The following is an 18,217-nucleotide window of genomic DNA, read 5'->3' as shown; positions in this document are numbered from 1 at the left end:
CTTCTCTATAAACACCGGCTTACGGTCCTATTGACCGTGACCTCGGCGTCGAAAGATGGAGCACATGGTTCAGGGGACAAGGCCAGACGAAGGTGGTTGGGACGACTGGGCAATCCTGGGCCTGACACTACGAACGCGTTGTACTGGGGCGAGCATAGCCTGGATCTTGGTATAAAGAAAATACCCCATGCATGGTCTCTCCTGTAGAGGTTAGTCGGTGGACTGGGGAGGGCATCTGATTTGTCTTTGATGATACTGTACCGTCCTCAAGGACAGAAGGGAACCTCTCACCCGCGGAATCTTCAAATCGGTATCCGTTCTTAATTTTAGTGTTTATTGCACGCAGGAGTTTTCTGCTAGGCATGCTATCATTCAGAACGTAAGATTTTGGAGGGACCTTTATGCTAAATACATATTTTGCAAGGATAGAACAGTTCTTGACGTCAGGTCAGACAGCAAATACACACCCAACAAAAAGTACCATGGACTGCCTCCAGGACAGGAACAAAAGTGATGAGATACCCAAATGGCTGTTTCTCTCTTTCACACGCCATGCAAGACCTTCGAGTGGATGCGCTCAGTGTCCCAAACCCGTGTCCACAAAGTCAAATGCAGATAAGTACACTGTTTATTCCCTTGTAATACACTTCCTCAGTTGAGCGGAGTCACAGTAATGTTATCCAATCGTATGTAGGTCCTGCCGGGAGTGCATTGCAATCCCAGCACCCGTACGTGGTTCTGTGCGTCGGCGACGAAGACGGTTCCGTTTTTTGGTGGCTTTGGAGCAGGCATATTCCCGTCAATGTTGTAATACGTGTTGAAGGAGTCAAGGGTGACCCCTTGCTCGGAGGGTGGAGTTGTAGAAGTCAACTAGGTTCTGAAAGGGCAATCAGTGAACTCTCCGCCGATGAGAATCTCGTACTTGTATAGATAGGTCTTGCCCTGGATGAGTGGCAGAGCTTGATAGATGGCCCCGGAGGAGAACGAGAAATTTAACTCCGCAGCACGACTTTTGTATCCGAAACTGTCGCTGGGGCTGGGCTGATGTGGCCCGACGAATACGTAGCTTTCACGCTGGCCAACCTCCGTTGGTCCTGTAACAACCCCCCATGATGTGAGGGTGTCGCCCGGGTCTTCGAAGGCGGGATTCTGAACGATGTTGGTGCTGCTTTGGGTCGGTTGGGGCATGGAATATGATACGAGAGTTGGACCAATGGACAAGCCTGATGATTGCCGACTACAACATAAATTTTGGTCAATGCTGCGAAGAACAAAATACCTTAAAGTCTTACTTCTATCACTTACGTGCTCGTTGTATCCTTTGTTGGGTACGAACCGGGATAGCCCTTAGCTGATACTGGCGCTTAGAGCTAGCGAAAGCGCATGAATGGAAAGCGATAGCTGCATTGTTATATATATGTATATATATATATATATATATTTTATCTCCTTCTGAAGATTCAAGAACGATATGAGAAGAATAGATAATAAGCAAAGATTGCAAGCCAAGTGAGATACAATCGCAAATATCGCATCACAGCGAAATACTTCTATGTTTACACACTAAATAATAATAGTCGAGAAGAAACACATTTCGTTGAATGAACAAGCTCTACAGCAAGCATAAACGGTGTAAGACAGTCGTCATTAACCACTAATGATACGCTATGGTAAGCGATAATGCCTAACACCAGTTTCAGAACCTGTTATCATTATAGCGGGGGATGGAAAGTTCGGTAGATATCCCGCCATCGGGAGGGTTAAAGTGGCGATGGGGAGTCGTAGTGACTGGGAACGATGTGTATAAGCCAGCACGTACATCCCACCCAAGTTTTAAGTTCTTTCTTCAAATGAGACGTATTTTCTTAGGGAAATCACCGAAGTCTTTCTCCAGGCACCGCGACAATCGCATGATTACAATGACTTATTCATATCGGCATCTCGGGGTGCCGGAACGTTGCGTGAGCTAGGATCTAGCAGTGTGGAAATAAGTCTCGACTGCCAAGTCAAGTATACCTGGTGATCAACGCACGGCGCTTTTATTGGAGAATGCGCAGCTGACAAGTCGACAAGCCACTCGGTAATGGGCTTCGGATATGAAACAAAGATCAGCAAATACGAAAGACAATCTTGTCGCTCGTCGCAATGGACTACTGTGACCTCAGTCGATAACCAATATCCTAGACAGCCAAGACAGCATCGCAACTAAAAGCCCCTTATGGGGAATATAGACTTGTCGAAAGAGCTTTTCGGTCTAGTGCAGAGGCTTCCATTGGGATAAGAAGCATGTTATGTTTTTCTATCAGACACCCGTGATGATAAACTTCCACTTGGGGTTCAATTCTTTCGTTACCCCCCACCCAAAATGTTCTACGCACGCCACGTAGAGGTGTCCAATGTGTCCACCGACCACGCACACGCTTCCCAAAGATAGAGCTGAATACTTCACCCCATTTCGAGACGCCTCATTGCCTTTTACATATGGATCGTTAAGTACAGTGAAAACAATCCGTTGGCATGGTATTTGGTACTGAGCTTGGGCTGCGTGACACAGGGTGGTACAGCCTCGTACCACACTTTGGGGGAATACTGCCATGAAGCACAGCAAAAAAGAGAGCCGCATGGGTTGGTAACCTCTCGATCGGGGAATTGAACCCCGGTCTCCAGCGACTTGTTGATGACAAGCTGGCATACTGACCACTATACTAATCGAGATTGAAGCTTTTGCGTAATGAGTTGTGGTGGTGCCGGTTTAATTTAGTATACGATCCACACGCAAATTTTCCAAGGACCCACCACTGGCTGCATCACCATGACTACGGACTTATGGAAATTTGAGACTCATCGAGGAAATTGTTCGAAGTAAACTTTGAATACGCATAATAACATATGCCCTAATGCGAGGTTTGACGTATTGTCAAGAAGTCGGCTGTAAACCAGGCAATCGGGGAATCTGGCTGCTTCTGACATATCATATTGCAACCTCAGTGGTTTAAATGAGGTTTAACACCCCGAAGACCCCAATTGTGCATTTCACTTCGGAAAAAGAGAAAGTGGTGGAAGGCTCGATTTCTTGCAAATGGCGACATAAATTTGGCTAGGCCATACTCTTATAATGAAGGACGAATTTGCTAATACGTACGAACTCTTGATGAAAGAGTGTGCCACAGCTCAGTCTTCATTCAATAAGTCTTAGCTTGGCATTATATAGTTCATTGAAGATAGCTATCAACCTGAGAGCAACTTTTACACCTAAAACCACGTTCACCGTACAGAGTAGCTGCTGCTTGCTGAAGTCCAAGACGGAGTGATGGATTCTACTGAGGTCCTGTTTATCTATCAATTGTCATGTCTTTAGTCTCCGGTACGCATGGCTGGGAAGCAACCAAACGTCGTTGCTTGATCAACTAGTGGTGTTGCTTCTAGCAACTGATAGAGTGATAGACGTTCCAGAAACCATCCGCAGCGAGCTTATCTAGTCAACTACGTCGATGAAGCAACAATTTATCCACTACTGTCCGTTAAACCACACTTCATTTAATCTACCTTGGCTCTGGAAGTAGCATCTGTCAGAATCCTGATTGTCCCAAACAGGAGCATTGAACCTAGGCAAGACCTGGCACTCAATGTTAGGCAGGCAAGGTCTGAACCGGCGTCGATACCGCTGAGAGCATCAAACGTGCTCGAGCGTTGCCATTCCATTTCGCACCACTGCCAAATGACTTGTATATTGTTGCTGGTATCCTGATATGGAATATACGTTGAGATGGATCGCTGCCTGTTATATGCGAAGCCACGAATCGCAACGAACTCGGGTAGTGAAATGGATGGCAACTTGTTGTAACATTCCAAGTTAATAGAGAGTCATTACCTGAGACTATTGGAGAACCCAGGGAATAAGCCATCATGCCATCTTTCCTTCTGTAAAGGTATCCAGCTGTCATCGTGACGCCAACCTGCGTCTCCAAGATGCCTTTCGCAAACCGAAGGCATTGGCTAGAGAGAGGGTTCATGTCGCAAAGTATTGAAAGTACGGGGCGACTATCACATAGCGGTTCCTACAGCCACCTTGCAACTTGAAACAATGCGTCTCCACTGTGCTGAAAACGATCGGGGAGTGGCTTGCTGGGCTGTGTTCTTTGTTGATGTCCAGTTGTGGATTGTCCTTGAGGGAAATGAAAGCGCGCGTGCTAGCTTTTGATTTAGGGACCTTCATCATAAATTTCCACAAACCCGATTGTCATCACGACATACATGGATCTCTTACCCAATATAGATGGGCCAAAATTGGGACCATTCTCTCTCATCAGTCAATGTACAGTTGTAGAATTCATCGACTATGTAGGCGCAGGTACAGATGCCGTGGTATGGAAGGTCTCTATCGACAGCCGGCTCTATGCTCTGAAGATGGTAAGCTATCTGAAGCCTAATCTCGTTCCTGCTTACATCCAATCTCCGCAGTTTAACCCTTCCATCTATGACGAACCAGAGGATGTGAACAAAGAAGAATCACTCTACAAACAGCAGAATGATCCATTTTACAGCGAGTGTCGAGCCTATGGAAGGTTGAAAGAAACAAACAATGAAAAGCTAGCGGTCAAGTGCTATGGATATGTCATTTTTAATAACGTAGAAGAACAGACTTGTCTTACCAAAAGTAAAACATCGCTGAAAGGGTCGCATTCTAGCACAGGCCACTTTGACCCATTGCTACTCCGCGAGGAGGACGATCCACGTCCGATAAGAGCACTCGTCAAAGACCTGATAGAAGGGGTGCCTAGCTTCACGCGCTCACAGGTTATCGGAATGATCGCAGATGTTAAGAAGATCCACAAGATCGGCATATGTCTCGGTGGAGACATTCGAAAAGATGCCTACGTGGGTGGTAAATTGGTTGATTTTAGTCGATCTCAAACAGTGCCACATGATTACCTCGATGGTATCCATCGCAGGCGCGATAACTTGAACGCAACGACAGATGTGGAGACTTTTGATGATATGATCGACGAATGGAACGAAAATCACCCAGAACAGTATATCTGGAGAAGACTAGCAGTGAACAGTGATTATGTCGGGAAATTGCGTGGAGCGCGGCGCATCTGGGATGGTTCTATAGATCGTGAGTGTCTATGCATAACAGATTCAGGGGGAGGTCGATTGTGTCACATAACTTGCAAACATAACTATTGTGAGGAAGGTCCTGGTGCGGATTGGCCGAGAATAAGAACACTGACTTGTTTGTGTTTTCTAGACTTGTGGGATACGAAGTTCAACCCTGCAGATTATGATTGGAAGAGCATAAAGAGGGAAAAGAGCATGAGAAATACCTGCCGTATCAACAAAAAGGGGGAGAGAATGAAAGTGGGAACATGAAAAGCAGCAGATTGGAGGTAACAAGCACTAGAACTTTAGACTTACAGCCAACGGTTGTAATACACGAAATCGAGACGAGTTTTCTATCAACAGCTTTCCAACGGAAGTAGCAATGGAGCCACTATAGTGAACTCTTCGTCCCTCCAAATGCACAAATTCCCATATGAATAGCCCCATCTGATAATGGGATTAGCTATGACACTTCAAACAGCGAAAAGACTAACCTTCCCTTGTTCATATAATGAAGTCCCTACCCTGAAAGACACTACGCACTGGACTCACGGGTCTGTCTCTTCGGACCCGGATTTGAAAAGATATTTATGATATAGCAAAAGGACACTCGCAAATATATACGACCATCCTTGCTGAAGAACTGGGAATCTGATACACAGAAGCTCCACGTCGAGGTATCAGATAGCCTCCCTGACGCGTACTTCAGTGACTATGTGAGAAGCGCAACATCTAATCAAGAAATCGGTATATTTTTACAGTGTTAAGGTTGGTCCAGTTCTTATCGTACTGAGGTCGACATACTGTGACGAAATAAGAAGGTACCTAGGTCCTTTAGTTATATGTCACAAAGACAGACGGCTCAACGACAAATCTGACGACACCAATTTCTTTGAAGTTATCTCCTAGTTGTACACAGTCGATGTTTTCTGAACGCCAGCGGATTACTATAAGAGCTATAGAAATTGCCAGATGTTTCGGTTCTTTGCACCAGGTCTGGAATAATGTTTCTAAGGGCACGTGCTGCGTTCTCCCTACTCCAGAGCTTCACATGGGCGTTCCCGGTGGCCAAGTGCACGAATCCAGGGCTCATGACCAATACATTCAGTCATGGTTCTTGAAGTGTACGCGTCAGACAAGGTAATCGAGGGCCATCTTGCTCGCACGGTAGGCTCCACTTCCACGATCTGGGGCCTTGGAGTTGAGCGCTAATAGCTTCGGAAATCTGGCTGAGGCTTTGAGTAGCGGGTATACGGTCTTGAAGAGGCTCACGAAGGAGACTGTGTTGACGCGAAAGATGCTACGCAAGGTCTCAACGTCCATATCCTTGATATCAGCAAAAGCGCTGGTCGGCTGATACCTGAAAAACTACGATGACAACGAGGATATTGATACCGACTGCTTTCATCTAGTCAACTGCTATAAGCAGGGTCTGTCTCGGACGTGGCCTCAACTTGAGGACCAGACCAGTAGCTTCATACTCTCCGCCAGCTTGATGCCTTTGAGTGTGGTGCGCTCAGGGTTACGGTCAGCACAGATGACAGTAAAGTCCGGGCGAGACAGTTTAGCTACAGCGAGCGCGCATCAAATGCCTGCGACCTATCAGTATTGACACGAAAAACCTTTACTGTATATGCCAGGAGTCTAGCTACCGCATTCTGGAACCACCTTGATTGGCGCCAGTGATGAGGACCATACCCATGGTAATGAAGGTAGAAAGGCAACGAAGGTAGAGAAGAGGCAGTGGCGAGGAGCATTTGGCAACGACACTACTTTGTGGTGCACTTCTCTTTTGATGGCACAGAAGAAGACGGCCTTGGACAGATATCTGTATGAACATCGGCGCTGGGATTCGAGTCGGTGAGCCTGGCGTCGGTATGTTGGTCGGCTTCCTATCAACCGGGCTCCAATACAAAGGATGCCGTCTGGAGGTTAAACCCATGTTGGATATATTGACAAATCCAAACACGACATCGACCCCAAGCAAATCTGTGTACGTAGAACTTCCTGGCTGAAGCGCCGACGCAAAGCACCTAGGATCCAAGGCAGCTGCATCAGCTTATTTGTTGGCCGTAACGGCATCGCCGTGCTGTGCTCCTAGCCTCTGAAGGGAACACGCGAGACTCGAGAGCGGCACGTCCGGCGGGACGCACCCTAGCATCCTGTATGTTGCGTGCAGTATGTAAGCCAGCTTGCAGCCACCTGTAAGGTGCTTCACTAACGCCCGCGCGACCTTCCGTTTCCATGCCAGATGCACACAACAACAAGTCGTGGAGTCTCCAAATGTGGTTGGGCGTTGCAAGGGATGTTTTGTTCCACTAGGTGCAACCAGATGCGCATTGCTTAATGTGTTGGCGTTTTCAACCTTATCACAATATGTACGGGACAGTTTGCCTGCGTACGCGTACGTCTTACGCTGTCCTGCTTGAAAAAATCACTTGAGCAGATTTAGGAACTAGGCCGTTGTATATATTCAATATCCTGGCTGGCATCAGGAATGCACGGGAGCCAAACACCTTCTCTTTCACGCTCCTAGCTGTGGCGCCTCTCACTTAGGCCAAATCATCACTTGAATCAGAGCATCTTCACAATGGCCGGCGTTCATGGACTCCCCGCCCGCCGAGGCGAGCCCTTAGTCCAGGTTGGACTGAGATCCCCCGTTCTCTTCCCAGGTGATGACAGTTATGCTGCCCGCATTGAGTCCTACTGGTGCAACAATGCCAACTTGCGACCATCTTGTATTGTTCAGTCACACTCTGTTGAAGAGGTGTTCAAAGCGGTTGCCGCCCTTGCAAAGGCACATCAACACTTCGCTGTGCGCGCTGGCGGTCACACCAATTGGGCCGGCAGCAACAACATCACCAATGGAGTCACTATTGATCTGGGGTTCCTTGACGTAACCAGTTACGATGATGCTACTCAGGTCGCTCACATTGGGCCTGGGGCTAAGTGGAAAGATGTGTATGCCGAGCTCGAACAGCACGGCTGGAGGTCGCGAAGCTGAGGTAGGCGTAGGCGGCTTTCTCCTGGGAGGTGAAAACACTTTCCACACGCCGCGTTGCGGTTGGCCTGTGACCAAGTTATTGCCTACGAGGTCTTCCTAGCCAATGGGAAGGTTATCGTTGCTGACGCAAGGGGCGAACATACCGGTAACCACGGCCTCACATCATCGTCCCTGACTGCAGGTAGTGAGCTGATTTACGATTAACAGATCTCTTCCGCGTCTTGAAAGGTCGAGGTAGCAACTTTGGCATCGTCACACGATTTTCCATGCAGACCTTGCCCATTGGTCCAATCTGGGGCGGGCTGGCTCTCTACCGTTTGAACTTCGTCCCAACTGGCATGAAAGCCCTGGTCGAGTTCACAGGTAACAATGCCAGCAACCCGTATACGAACATGCAATTCATAGTCGGCCATTAACCCAGATTCGGCGGTGCCGTTGGAATTTCCATCGCGAATAACATGGCTGCTGTCAGGAAGCCCGCCTTGCTCCACAAGATCTTGGCGTTGCGCGAAATAATGACCAACTACAAGACAACCACGCTCCAGAAGCTTCTCACTTATTCTTCACTCCCTCCTAATTACTAGTAAGTCTTACTTTACCAGAGTTCATGCCAGTCATGTTTAACTCCGTGGCCAGCAATATCTGGTTCACCCTGACAATTAAGAATGATGTCTCCATTCTGCTCAAAGCCGCCGAGTTGCATAATGAGATGGCAAAAGAACTTCAGGAACATATTACAGACCTGGTTTTTACGTCCCACTTTGCCTTCCAACCAGTACCGCGTCTATATGTCGAGCAGTCACACGCCAATAACATCACCAGTAACGTGCTTGGCCTTGAGCAAAACACTCACGACGCTATCTTGATCCAGGCATTCGTCAGTGTTCGCACTGCTGAATTATAAGCTTGGGCCCGGCCAAAAGTTCGCGCGATGGTTGATGAAGTACGGACTGCCGCAAACAAGATCGAGGACGGCGTCATGCCGTGGCTGTACCTCAAACACGCCCATTCCAGTCAGGAAGTTCTCAAGAGTTACGGAAAAGAAAATGTTCGTAGGGTTCGAGAGGCGGCCTGCACATATGATCCTCAAGGTGTCTTTCAGCACCTGTGCCCCAGCGGATTCAAAATTTCAGTTGTCAAAGGTTGATCCGTACTTGCCTAGATCATTCTAGATTTCTTTCATTTTACTGCTGGACAGTCACCTTTTGGATCAACCATTGTAAACTTAAATTGTGAAATTCCCTGCAAATTGAAAGATTCCCACGCACTCCACCAGAACGTTATGACTATGGCGTACTCAACTAAGTAGGATAAGTACCCTAGTTAAGTTACACTATGTACGGGAATGATGTCTTAGTTGGCCCACGACTACGCGATACGTCTTATTGAGCTGGATTTCTACAAGCATAATTGGAAAGCCGCAGCTTCCGTACGCGATGTTGCGAAAGCCCAGGTGTGCTATCTGCAAGAACTCGCAACTCGGTAGTGACTCAAGGGTCCCGCTTCGGCGGATCTAATCAGCGTTGAGCTCAGGTCGCCTTGGTAGGGTGCTCCGCCGAGACCTTACGATCTCCATCCTCTCTTTGGACTCTCGTCCTTTCGCATGACCTGACGCTCACCGGAATAAAGTTTTGGGATATCCTTCCGATACCGATAAAACACAGGGCTCCCTTTCTGTCTAGATACCAGCCAGCGACCAACAGTATACCTCTGACACGTAGCTTCCATTAGGCATTATACATAGTCAGCTTGTCCTTCTGAAGCAACAGTTCAGTATACCTGTGATGCAAAATATCTTGCTGTTTGTTCACGATACACTTCTTACGCAATGTTCTCGGTTTAATGCGCTGACGGGAACATCTAAGGACTTGCTACAGGCAAATACAATTCCCAGCGACCACGCAGCAATATAATAATTCAACTTATTCCATAAATACAATTTCTATATCTTACAGGATTTAACACTACCTCAGTCTCTTTCTGCAGGCTGACGTTTGCCATAACCTCGTGACTGTGACTGGAAATCATAATTTGGAGCTCGCTGCTGAAGAGACATGTTCTTCCAGTGCTTCCTCATGCCCAACTGACTATTTCCGAGGTTTAAATATAAGCTTGACGTCCCCTGGTTGTGCTGTCACTTGGTCTTTTAAATCAAGCCACATGGTCTGCGAATCATAGTATGGCGCGAATGCAACGTCAAAGTCATGGGCTATGTTCGCAACAACAAGACGGAGCTCGGTATAAGCCAGGGGCTTCCCTACACAGGCACGGGCACCGACTGAGAACGGCGCAAACGCTCGCTTGTCAATGATGAGCTCGGGACGTGAGTACCACCGTTCAGGGATGAACTCGTTGGGGTCGACAAATGCGGTAGGCACTATGATACGAATAGGCGATGTTAGTAACGAAGCCATGCTAGACGGAAAAATGACTGGTCAATATGCGAAGTCTGACCAGGCCCCACTACTTACAGCGTGCCATGACATATTTTGGACTTGTCACCTTGACGTCCGGGGGAATCAAGATATTTTCCACCAGGAGTCCTTCCGGGCCTGTGTCTCGTGGTGCGCCGCTCATCGCCGGCGGCAATAGCCGCAAAGTCTCAGCTATGAATCCTTCCAAGTGTGGCAGCGCGCTCAGGGCAACTGGGTCGTTCAAGTCCACGTTTCGGATCTCGTCTCGAATCTTTTCCGCGTGATCTGGATACTGCGCGAGAGACCAGAGGGCGACGATCAAGGCAGACCGCGTGGTGTCACTGGGCGAGTGAAAAGGCAGATCAGCGACTATCGTAACACAGAAGAGAGTCTCAAAGGGCTCTGTGGCTTCATCACCAGAGTTTATGTCTTTTTTTGGAATCATACAAATGGGAGACAGTCGAGTACTCACCTGCCTGCAATGACTGCCGTCACGGCTGTACCCTGCAAGTGGAGATTTCTTTTCTCCAAATCATAAACCCCCTCCAGTTTGTGATACTCATCGATAAAGTAGGCGGCCATGTCCATCCTCGGCCCTTTTGAATCATCCTATGCAACGGTTAGTATGGATAAATAGAGGGTACAGGACCGCTCGGAAAGAAGGCGGCATAGTATAAATGCGCACAAATGCGCACTCACCTCGAATCGCTGTTGCATCGTCTGCACAGAGTAGTCAACCATGTAGAACCAGTCTCTGACCCTGCTCCAAAAGGGCGCCAAGAGGAACATCAGATGACCTAACCACGTTACATCATTTATTGGACCAAGAACGGGAAGGGCGTCCTTTCTTCGGTCGAAGTACTCATGCCAGCCATTGGTCTCCACCAGATTGTATTTCTTACTGAATAGCACGTCTCCAAGTACGTCGAACACGAATCGGGAGACGATGTCATTCACCGGAGCCGCTTCCTCAGTGTATTTTTGAAAACAGTTCGTCAGGACTTGGACGTGCTCAGAGACTCGTACATTAAAGGTGCTCATCGCTTGGAATTGTCAGTCCTAGTCTACTTGCAAGCTTCATGAGTACCGAAGAGAGATTGGAAAACTTATGTGAATAAGGAGGGAACTTGATGTGAGGATAGACAGGGAAGAAGTCATTGGGGATCTCATCTCACCTGTACCCGAGAGTGCTTGTGCCCAAGCCTTCAGCGTATCCTTGTGATGCTGCTCGCTCCGTGTGAAGACGACTGACATCTTTGGGACCAAGATATCGTACCAAACACCTTTCGTCGTGGTATTCCCCCAGCCATCTAGCAGGTGGATCGCGGATGGGTGGAGAAGTGTAATCTCGTTGGGGCCTGGTAACTTACGAAAGAGAATCAGACTCTTATCAAGCATGACCACATTTCCGATTGCAGGAGTCCTAATTATTACTGACCGGTCCGTATAATGCTTCCGTACTTCTTATACAACTCTGTCATTAACAAATGATTTGTCGAATTTCGAACCTTGTAAACGTGCCAGAATTTGGAAATCGCAGCAAGTCTCGGACCGCGAAATTTCGACAGTCTGTGAAAAAAGAGGCGGTATATCGTCATGCTCGTGAATAATGCAATCAGATACAGCGCAGAGAGAATAGTAGCCTTAAGGAGGGATGAGGTAAACCATACTGTCCAGACCCAAAGCACAGAATGGCTCAGAATGATATGGGGAATGTGTAGATGCCATTCACCACGAATGAAGACGGCATTGTGTGCAAGAAGCCCAGCCAACGCGGCGATAATCATCTGTTGGTGGAGAGACATGGTTGATCAACCTGTCAGGGCGCAAACCAAGCATGTACGCATATCGTGAGTGAATGGTTCGCTGGGGCTGTTGTTCACCTGCTGCCGAGAAATGGCATTTCATATGCATCTCACATCGCCACAGATAGTGAGTAGAACTAGGCCGTGTCATACTTGGATACTAAAAGTGGGCACCCCCGGCCGCCTCCCCCATCATGCTAATATTGGCTACAAGCCATCCAACGCTTTATGTCGCGATGGACCTTGCAACGGCGGCGTCATTGATTCGCGGAATCGCGAAAAGAACCCACATCATATCTACACACCCTCCCTCCACCCTCCACCCCTGGCTGAAAGATCTTGAACGAGGCTTCGGCAATGCGAATTAGTGCGTCAGATACGCAGTACCGAATCCACTCTTTACTCTTGTACCACTGTCCAGTGCGCCTGGCTTGTCGTGAACCCGCAGGCCGTGCAAACGCCCAATCAAAAACATCCTGTTTGGTTGTTGCTCCCAAACAAAAGTCCATTGCATATGCGAGAAGTACGAGCTGTGGGTGAGCGGCCGTATTGACGATGCATCGTTTTTCTCGCACGTTGTCACAGTATGGAGCGAAACATTCTAGTGAAAATTGCATCTCATTTGGGGCTCCTCCGGACCTTGGTTGGCCACAGCTACTGATCAGATACGATTCTCCAGAGACCGATGTAATCACTGCGAGGCTCTGTGAACTACTGTGGCTTTGCTATTACATCATGATCACAAATCTGCGCGTATCATCTTCGCCGCATGCTCCGCCACCCCGTACACTGTAGCTTGGGGATTGGTTCGTGGTGTGAGGGGGATGATGCTGGCGTCGCAGACCCGAAGGTTACGGCACCCGTACACACGCAGCTGTGCATCCACAACTCCGCCCAGGTCTTTTGGCATCATCGAACACGTACCGGTGAAATGGTGCGCACCAACCGCCGTCTTGCGTACATAATCCTTGGCAGTGCCCAGATCTGCAAAGCTGCCGGCTGGGGGCGCACCCGAGTTGCGTTTCCCGTCTAGCTTCAGGTGGCTGGCCAGAGGCTCAGAGTTTGCAATCTTGTCTGCAAACTGTACATGGCGCGCCAGTATCTCGAGGTCCAGAGGGTGTGTCAGATATCTGGGGTCGATAGAGAGCGACGACGCGTCCGTTGATGAGTGAGTCACATGCACCGAACCACGAGACAAAGGATGAGCGAGAAGCACTGTCAGCGTGAAGTAATTCTCGCCCCCAGAGGGCGCAGGAGCCATCCACCCATCGCCAGTAGCTCCTGCGAAGCCCGGGATGGCGATATAGCATCCAGTTGCCTGCGTGGGTGAAGTGATGATGGAGCGAACGAAGGACTCGTGTAACTTCGCAAAAGATTTGGCTTCCCCGTGACTGTCCGATATCTTGCTCTGCAAGAATGTATCCAGTTCACTAGCCTCGTCCTCAGGCTTGAGGGGAGGAGTTGGCAACTGCGCAGCTAGATTCGCGCCGCTTCTGGAAAAGGGGCCTTTTTGGTTCGCATAAGCTTCCATGGCGGCTGCAATAGCAGTTGGGTCTTGCCTCGCAAGCTTGTCGATGGTCTCAAAGCCCTGGTGATCATGCGCTTCAAAGCTCAAGGTGCACATGGGGTGGTTTTGAAGATTCTCTCCTACGTGGGGGTTGTCAACCACTACTGGGATACCAAGTGATTTTAAGAGCTTCGCATCTCCGACGCCCGAAAGCTCCAAGAGCCTCGGAGAGTTGATGGTGCCCGCGGTGACAATGACCTCTTTGCGCGCTCGCACAGTCTTTGTCTCCCCACCCCGGGCTACCTGGACCCCAGTGGCGATGACAGTGCCCGAGTCTGGCTGATCAAATAACACCTTAGTGGCCTGAGTCTCTGTCCAGAAGTTCAGGTTGGGTCGCGATCGCGCCGGTTCAAGATATGCGTTGCCGGCGTAGCTTCTCTGCTTGGTGAGGGGATCGATAGAATCTGGCACAACCAGACCGCCACAGAAGTCGCCAGAAAACTGATCACCAGTTGTTGAGAAACCCAGACCAATAAGAGTCTCCTTCCAGATTTTGGGCCATTCCGAATCCTCTTCAGGGGCACTGAGTCTAATGGGGCCTTGGGCGTCTGCATCTTGGGAGGGCGACGTGTATGACTGCCTCATTGACTCGTAGAAGCTTGACCAGACCCATCCTTGATTGCCCAGCTGCCCCCATGCGTCCACATTGGCCTTGGACGTTGCGGTGAAAGCAAGGCCATTCAGTGCACTTGATCCTCCCAGCAGCCGGCCCTGTGGAAAGCCGATCTCCCGGCCACCCAGTCCTGGCTTTTGAAATGTTAGAGGCCATATATACGTGACGCACGAATACGGACATACCTGAGGAACAGTTTTGAAGTCCCACGCGGACTCAGTACGGAGCAAAGCAGGCCACATGCCGGGGACATTGACCCGGGGGTCGACCGTCTGGTCCTTTCCCGCCTCAATGACGAGAACCTCAGTACCAGACTCCTCAGACAATCGAGCAGCCAACACGATGCCTGCCAATCCACCTCCAACAATGACGTAGTCAAACTCTGTGGAAACCATAGCGACTGAGTTAGGATTGCGTTGCCAATCTTGATGTTGGATGCTATACAATCCCCACGAAGAGCGTTGGCCAAAGCTAGCTATGAAGGCCTGTTCCACGGGCCTGTAAGCCCGGGAAAGACGGAAAAAGTGGATTACGAACAATTTTGGTGTAGTACTCCGGTACGACACAGTACCTGGACACTGTACTGCTGCTGCCTACAGTCTCAATGTCTCTGGGACCAATCAAATGCCGGCGCGTGCAGGACTTCTGCATTAATGGTCCGAGGATGTTGGTTTAGATGTGCCGGAGGGCTGCTGCAGCCAGGTTGTAATGTCTGCACTTTGCCGCTGGTGTACCTGCACTTGGCCACGCAACCCGCACCAACACAGGCACACCGATCGTTCGCAGCCATCCAGTTTCATCTGCACTAACTAGAATCATGTTGGTTGCAGCAGGCCATGAGTGTCGGGGTCTACTGCGCCGCGATGCAGATGCAATATGCCGTCCGTTATATCGGATAAGGCGTCAGCAGTAGTGAGCATTTGGATGATGGAGCGCATGCCATGGACCCACTGTCGCAGCCTAGAGAAAGAGGGAACTGAACGCGAATGTCAACAATGAAATGAATGTTGCACAATTCTAGGCGGGTCTAGCTGATAGTATACGGCCAGCCATTGATCCCAGCTGTCATTGCCATGCCCGATTTGATTGTCTCAGCTTGCCCCTTCAACTCATCCACATCCCAGTTGGCCCAAACAGAGCGACCGGTCAAGAATGCAGCCTCCCGACTCGACATCCACACCAAGAAGTGAGCCGGAAGTTGGACTGTTTCGAATTGGAGCCAGTCAGCAAAGGCATACCAGTGAATTGTTTTAGTTAATTGTGATGAATCCAGATACTAACCTTTATCCATGGGCACCAGTTCGGTGTTCCCACCACCCTCCTTGAAGTTGGCCGTCTCCACCATGCCAGGGTGAACTGAAGCTGCAAAGACATCTGGATGCTCCGCGGCGAGGAACTCAACAAGCTTCGTCTGGGCGAGTTTTGATGCGGTGTAGCCAGAGAGTCCGGGCAACATCGAGCTCGGCAGGGCTGAACTACCAGTCGTGAGTGCAAGAAGGGCTGAGCGCGATGCATTCCTGGTCGGTAGGAAGAACTTGGCGACCAGGAAGAGGCCTTTGACATTCGTCTAGACCAAGCTCAGCACGCGACGCGGCCTGCTAAGAACAGGCTCTCCTTACCTCGAAATTCTGCCACCAGGCATCCGTGTTTGCCTCGGCCATGGGCTTGGGGGCTGAGACGTAGCCGGCAGCAACAATTAGAACATCCCATGATCCAACGGCCATAGCAACTCGTTCGACGGCATATTGCTGCGTGACGTCGACGGCAAAGGTCTCCTTGGACACTTGACTGGGAAGCAGCGAGGCCGTCTCGTCCAAGGTCGCCTGGGTGCGCCCCAACAGCACCAGGTGTGCAGCTCCAGCGCTGGCAAACGCAACGGCTGTCTCGCGACCGATGCCGGATCCCTGTAAGTGGTATTACTGTCAGAGCCTACTCAACCAAGAATGGTCATGGACCTTACTCACCGCGCCCGTGATCACGATCGTCTTCCCTGCCGCACTCAGCTCCGGGCGCGACGGAGAAATCGCCGGGTAGGTGTCATTGTGCCAGGTGGCCGTGAAAGATGGAAGCGGGGGCTGCATTTCTCCCAGGAACCGAGGCTGGGTGTATAAAGAATTGTCCTATGTCCCACCCATGCAAAGAAAGGGGCTTGGATCTTATACCGAAGCCATGAGCTGATGATCGGTAATCACTAATTCCCGGTCATTTGCCTCCCACAAGCATAGAGCTCCCACCTGAATGTTGCATATGCAGGCTGTGGCTTATCGAGTCGGTGTCAGTATCTGGCTCCTGGGCGGCAAAGCTCCGGAGTGGGAAGCCAATCGGCCCTCCACCCCAATATTGGGTAATGTTTCGGGGCTGTGATGTCGCAGTGCCGGGTTCAGGCCTGTAGCTCAACAAAAGCAAGTATCATGCCAACAGCGTGCAGTGATGCGGCATAGACTGCTAGTCTCGGTTGACAATCTGACGACATAATCTGACAATTAATTCATCCGATATGATACGAACCAAAGGCGTTCTCAGGTTTCTAGATTCAAAAGATCCATGCATATCCACCTCGCGCTTACTGTACCCACCCAAAACGATCCGTCACATCCCATCCCATCCATCCCATCCCAGGCCCTGCAAATTTGGTTCTCCAGTACTGGGTAGTGTTCTGGCAATTGATGAATTACTATATACAGTACGTGGGTGGGAGATAAAAGGCCGCTTGTCAATGGCACTGTCACTTGTCCCGCCATGTAGTAAACTGAGTGAGATGCTCCAAGCCCTCTATGGCGCTTGCAACCGTTCACTGGAAGTAGTCTATCCCCTCAGGCATACGTCCGGTTGTATGAAAGAGTTTCCCCTACCAACGATGCTCGATATCCTGCTGAACATGAATGGTATCGTTCCCGACGTGCTGCTCTGTACTTCTCCGAACAGGATCATGCGAGATGTGGGTCGTTATCGCGGCGCCGGGAGTCAGATCCCCATGTACTGCTGGAGGATATTCTTTCCTGGAATCCTGAGTTCCGTCAATGGGATGGTATCTTCGATTGTTGTTACTGTTCCTGACCATCTTCAACGATACCTGTTGTGACCTTTGATCGAGCCCTGAGATTGATCTCAGCTTGCTCACAGCAGGCTTTACGTAAGCTTTGAGTAATGGCGCCAGAGTAGGTATGCAGGCGACTATGAAGCCCAACCAAAGCTCCAACAAAGCAATGAGCGCAATGTCAGTCATCCAGTAGGTTCCGTCGGGTTCATCGACCGACTTCTTTGTCGCTGCAATTCGCCACAACATGACGCCAATAGTGCTGAGGTTAGCGGTCAGTCGTGTAATCCCTTTCAACGTGTGAAGCAGGACTTACATGAAACCAATACCAAACATGACACTAATGCCAATTTTGTTGCGCCGTGGCATCTGCAGTCTCCAAAGCCATGGCATAGGCAATATGAAGATGGCCAAATCCAGGACCAGGTTGAAAGAGACCGAAGTGAACTCCTGGATGGATGTGTCGCGGCAATGTCCCCACGGCACGGGGTTCCAATACTGGTCAATTGGCTGACAAATGGTCATGAAGACAGCCATGAATGCGACTAAATAGCAAGAAACACATGCCATAAGACTGTATGCCCATCTTCTGAACGATTGTGTCGAGAAAATTCTAGTATAGAGCCACAGCACAGATATCTTGATGGCCACCGTCCCTATTAGCCATGTAATCG

The 18,217-nt window shown here is 49.6% G+C and overlaps 6 protein-coding genes across 6 annotated transcripts; 3 read left to right on the top strand and 3 right to left on the bottom strand.

The window, feature by feature from the left end:
* Positions 1–4,407: 4,407 nt before the first annotated feature.
* Positions 4,408–5,373, top strand: JN550_005434 (uncharacterized protein; the record flags this gene model as incomplete). The annotated part of the gene is made up of 2 exons (XM_049317061.1): positions 4,408–5,119; positions 5,252–5,373. The coding sequence occupies 2 exons, from the start codon at positions 4,408–4,410 to the stop codon at positions 5,371–5,373; spliced, it is 834 nt and encodes a 277-aa protein (XP_049172447.1).
* A 2,320-nt stretch (positions 5,374–7,693) lies between these two features.
* Positions 7,694–8,107, top strand: JN550_005433 (uncharacterized protein; the record flags this gene model as incomplete). The annotated part of the gene is made up of 1 exon (XM_049317060.1): positions 7,694–8,107. One exon carries the CDS (start codon positions 7,694–7,696, stop codon positions 8,105–8,107), a length of 414 nt encoding a protein of 137 aa, XP_049172446.1.
* A 458-nt stretch (positions 8,108–8,565) lies between these two features.
* On the top strand, positions 8,566–9,011 carry JN550_005432 (uncharacterized protein; the record flags this gene model as incomplete). The annotated part of the gene is made up of 2 exons (XM_049317058.1): positions 8,566–8,690; positions 8,744–9,011. 2 exons carry the CDS (start codon positions 8,566–8,568, stop codon positions 9,009–9,011), a joined length of 393 nt encoding a protein of 130 aa, XP_049172445.1.
* Positions 9,012–10,194: 1,183 nt separating this feature from the next.
* On the bottom strand, positions 10,195–11,775 carry JN550_005431 (uncharacterized protein; the record flags this gene model as incomplete). The annotated part of the gene is made up of 5 exons (XM_049317057.1): positions 10,195–10,484; positions 10,579–10,862; positions 10,994–11,130; positions 11,221–11,564; positions 11,697–11,775. The coding sequence occupies 5 exons, from the start codon at positions 11,773–11,775 to the stop codon at positions 10,195–10,197; spliced, it is 1,134 nt and encodes a 377-aa protein (XP_049172444.1).
* Positions 11,776–13,065: 1,290 nt separating this feature from the next.
* Positions 13,066–14,901, bottom strand: JN550_005430 (uncharacterized protein; the record flags this gene model as incomplete). The annotated part of the gene is made up of 2 exons (XM_049317056.1): positions 13,066–14,640; positions 14,692–14,901. The coding sequence occupies 2 exons, from the start codon at positions 14,899–14,901 to the stop codon at positions 13,066–13,068; spliced, it is 1,785 nt and encodes a 594-aa protein (XP_049172443.1).
* A 632-nt stretch (positions 14,902–15,533) lies between these two features.
* On the bottom strand, positions 15,534–18,080 carry JN550_005429 (uncharacterized protein; the record flags this gene model as incomplete). The annotated part of the gene is made up of 8 exons (XM_049317055.1): positions 15,534–15,709; positions 15,788–16,073; positions 16,126–16,410; positions 16,471–16,605; positions 16,669–16,697; positions 16,741–16,892; positions 17,359–17,805; positions 17,860–18,080. 8 exons carry the CDS (start codon positions 18,078–18,080, stop codon positions 15,534–15,536), a joined length of 1,731 nt encoding a protein of 576 aa, XP_049172442.1.
* Between the last annotated feature and the right edge of the window lie 137 nt (positions 18,081–18,217).

Source organism: Neoarthrinium moseri, assembly GCF_022829205.1.
Source record: "Neoarthrinium moseri strain CBS 164.80 chromosome Unknown scaffold17_Wmoseri_CBS_16480, whole genome shotgun sequence".
In the NCBI taxonomy this organism is placed as follows: Eukaryota; Fungi; Ascomycota; class Sordariomycetes; order Amphisphaeriales; family Apiosporaceae; genus Neoarthrinium; species Neoarthrinium moseri.
This window is presented reverse-complemented; position numbering and strand designations above follow the sequence as displayed.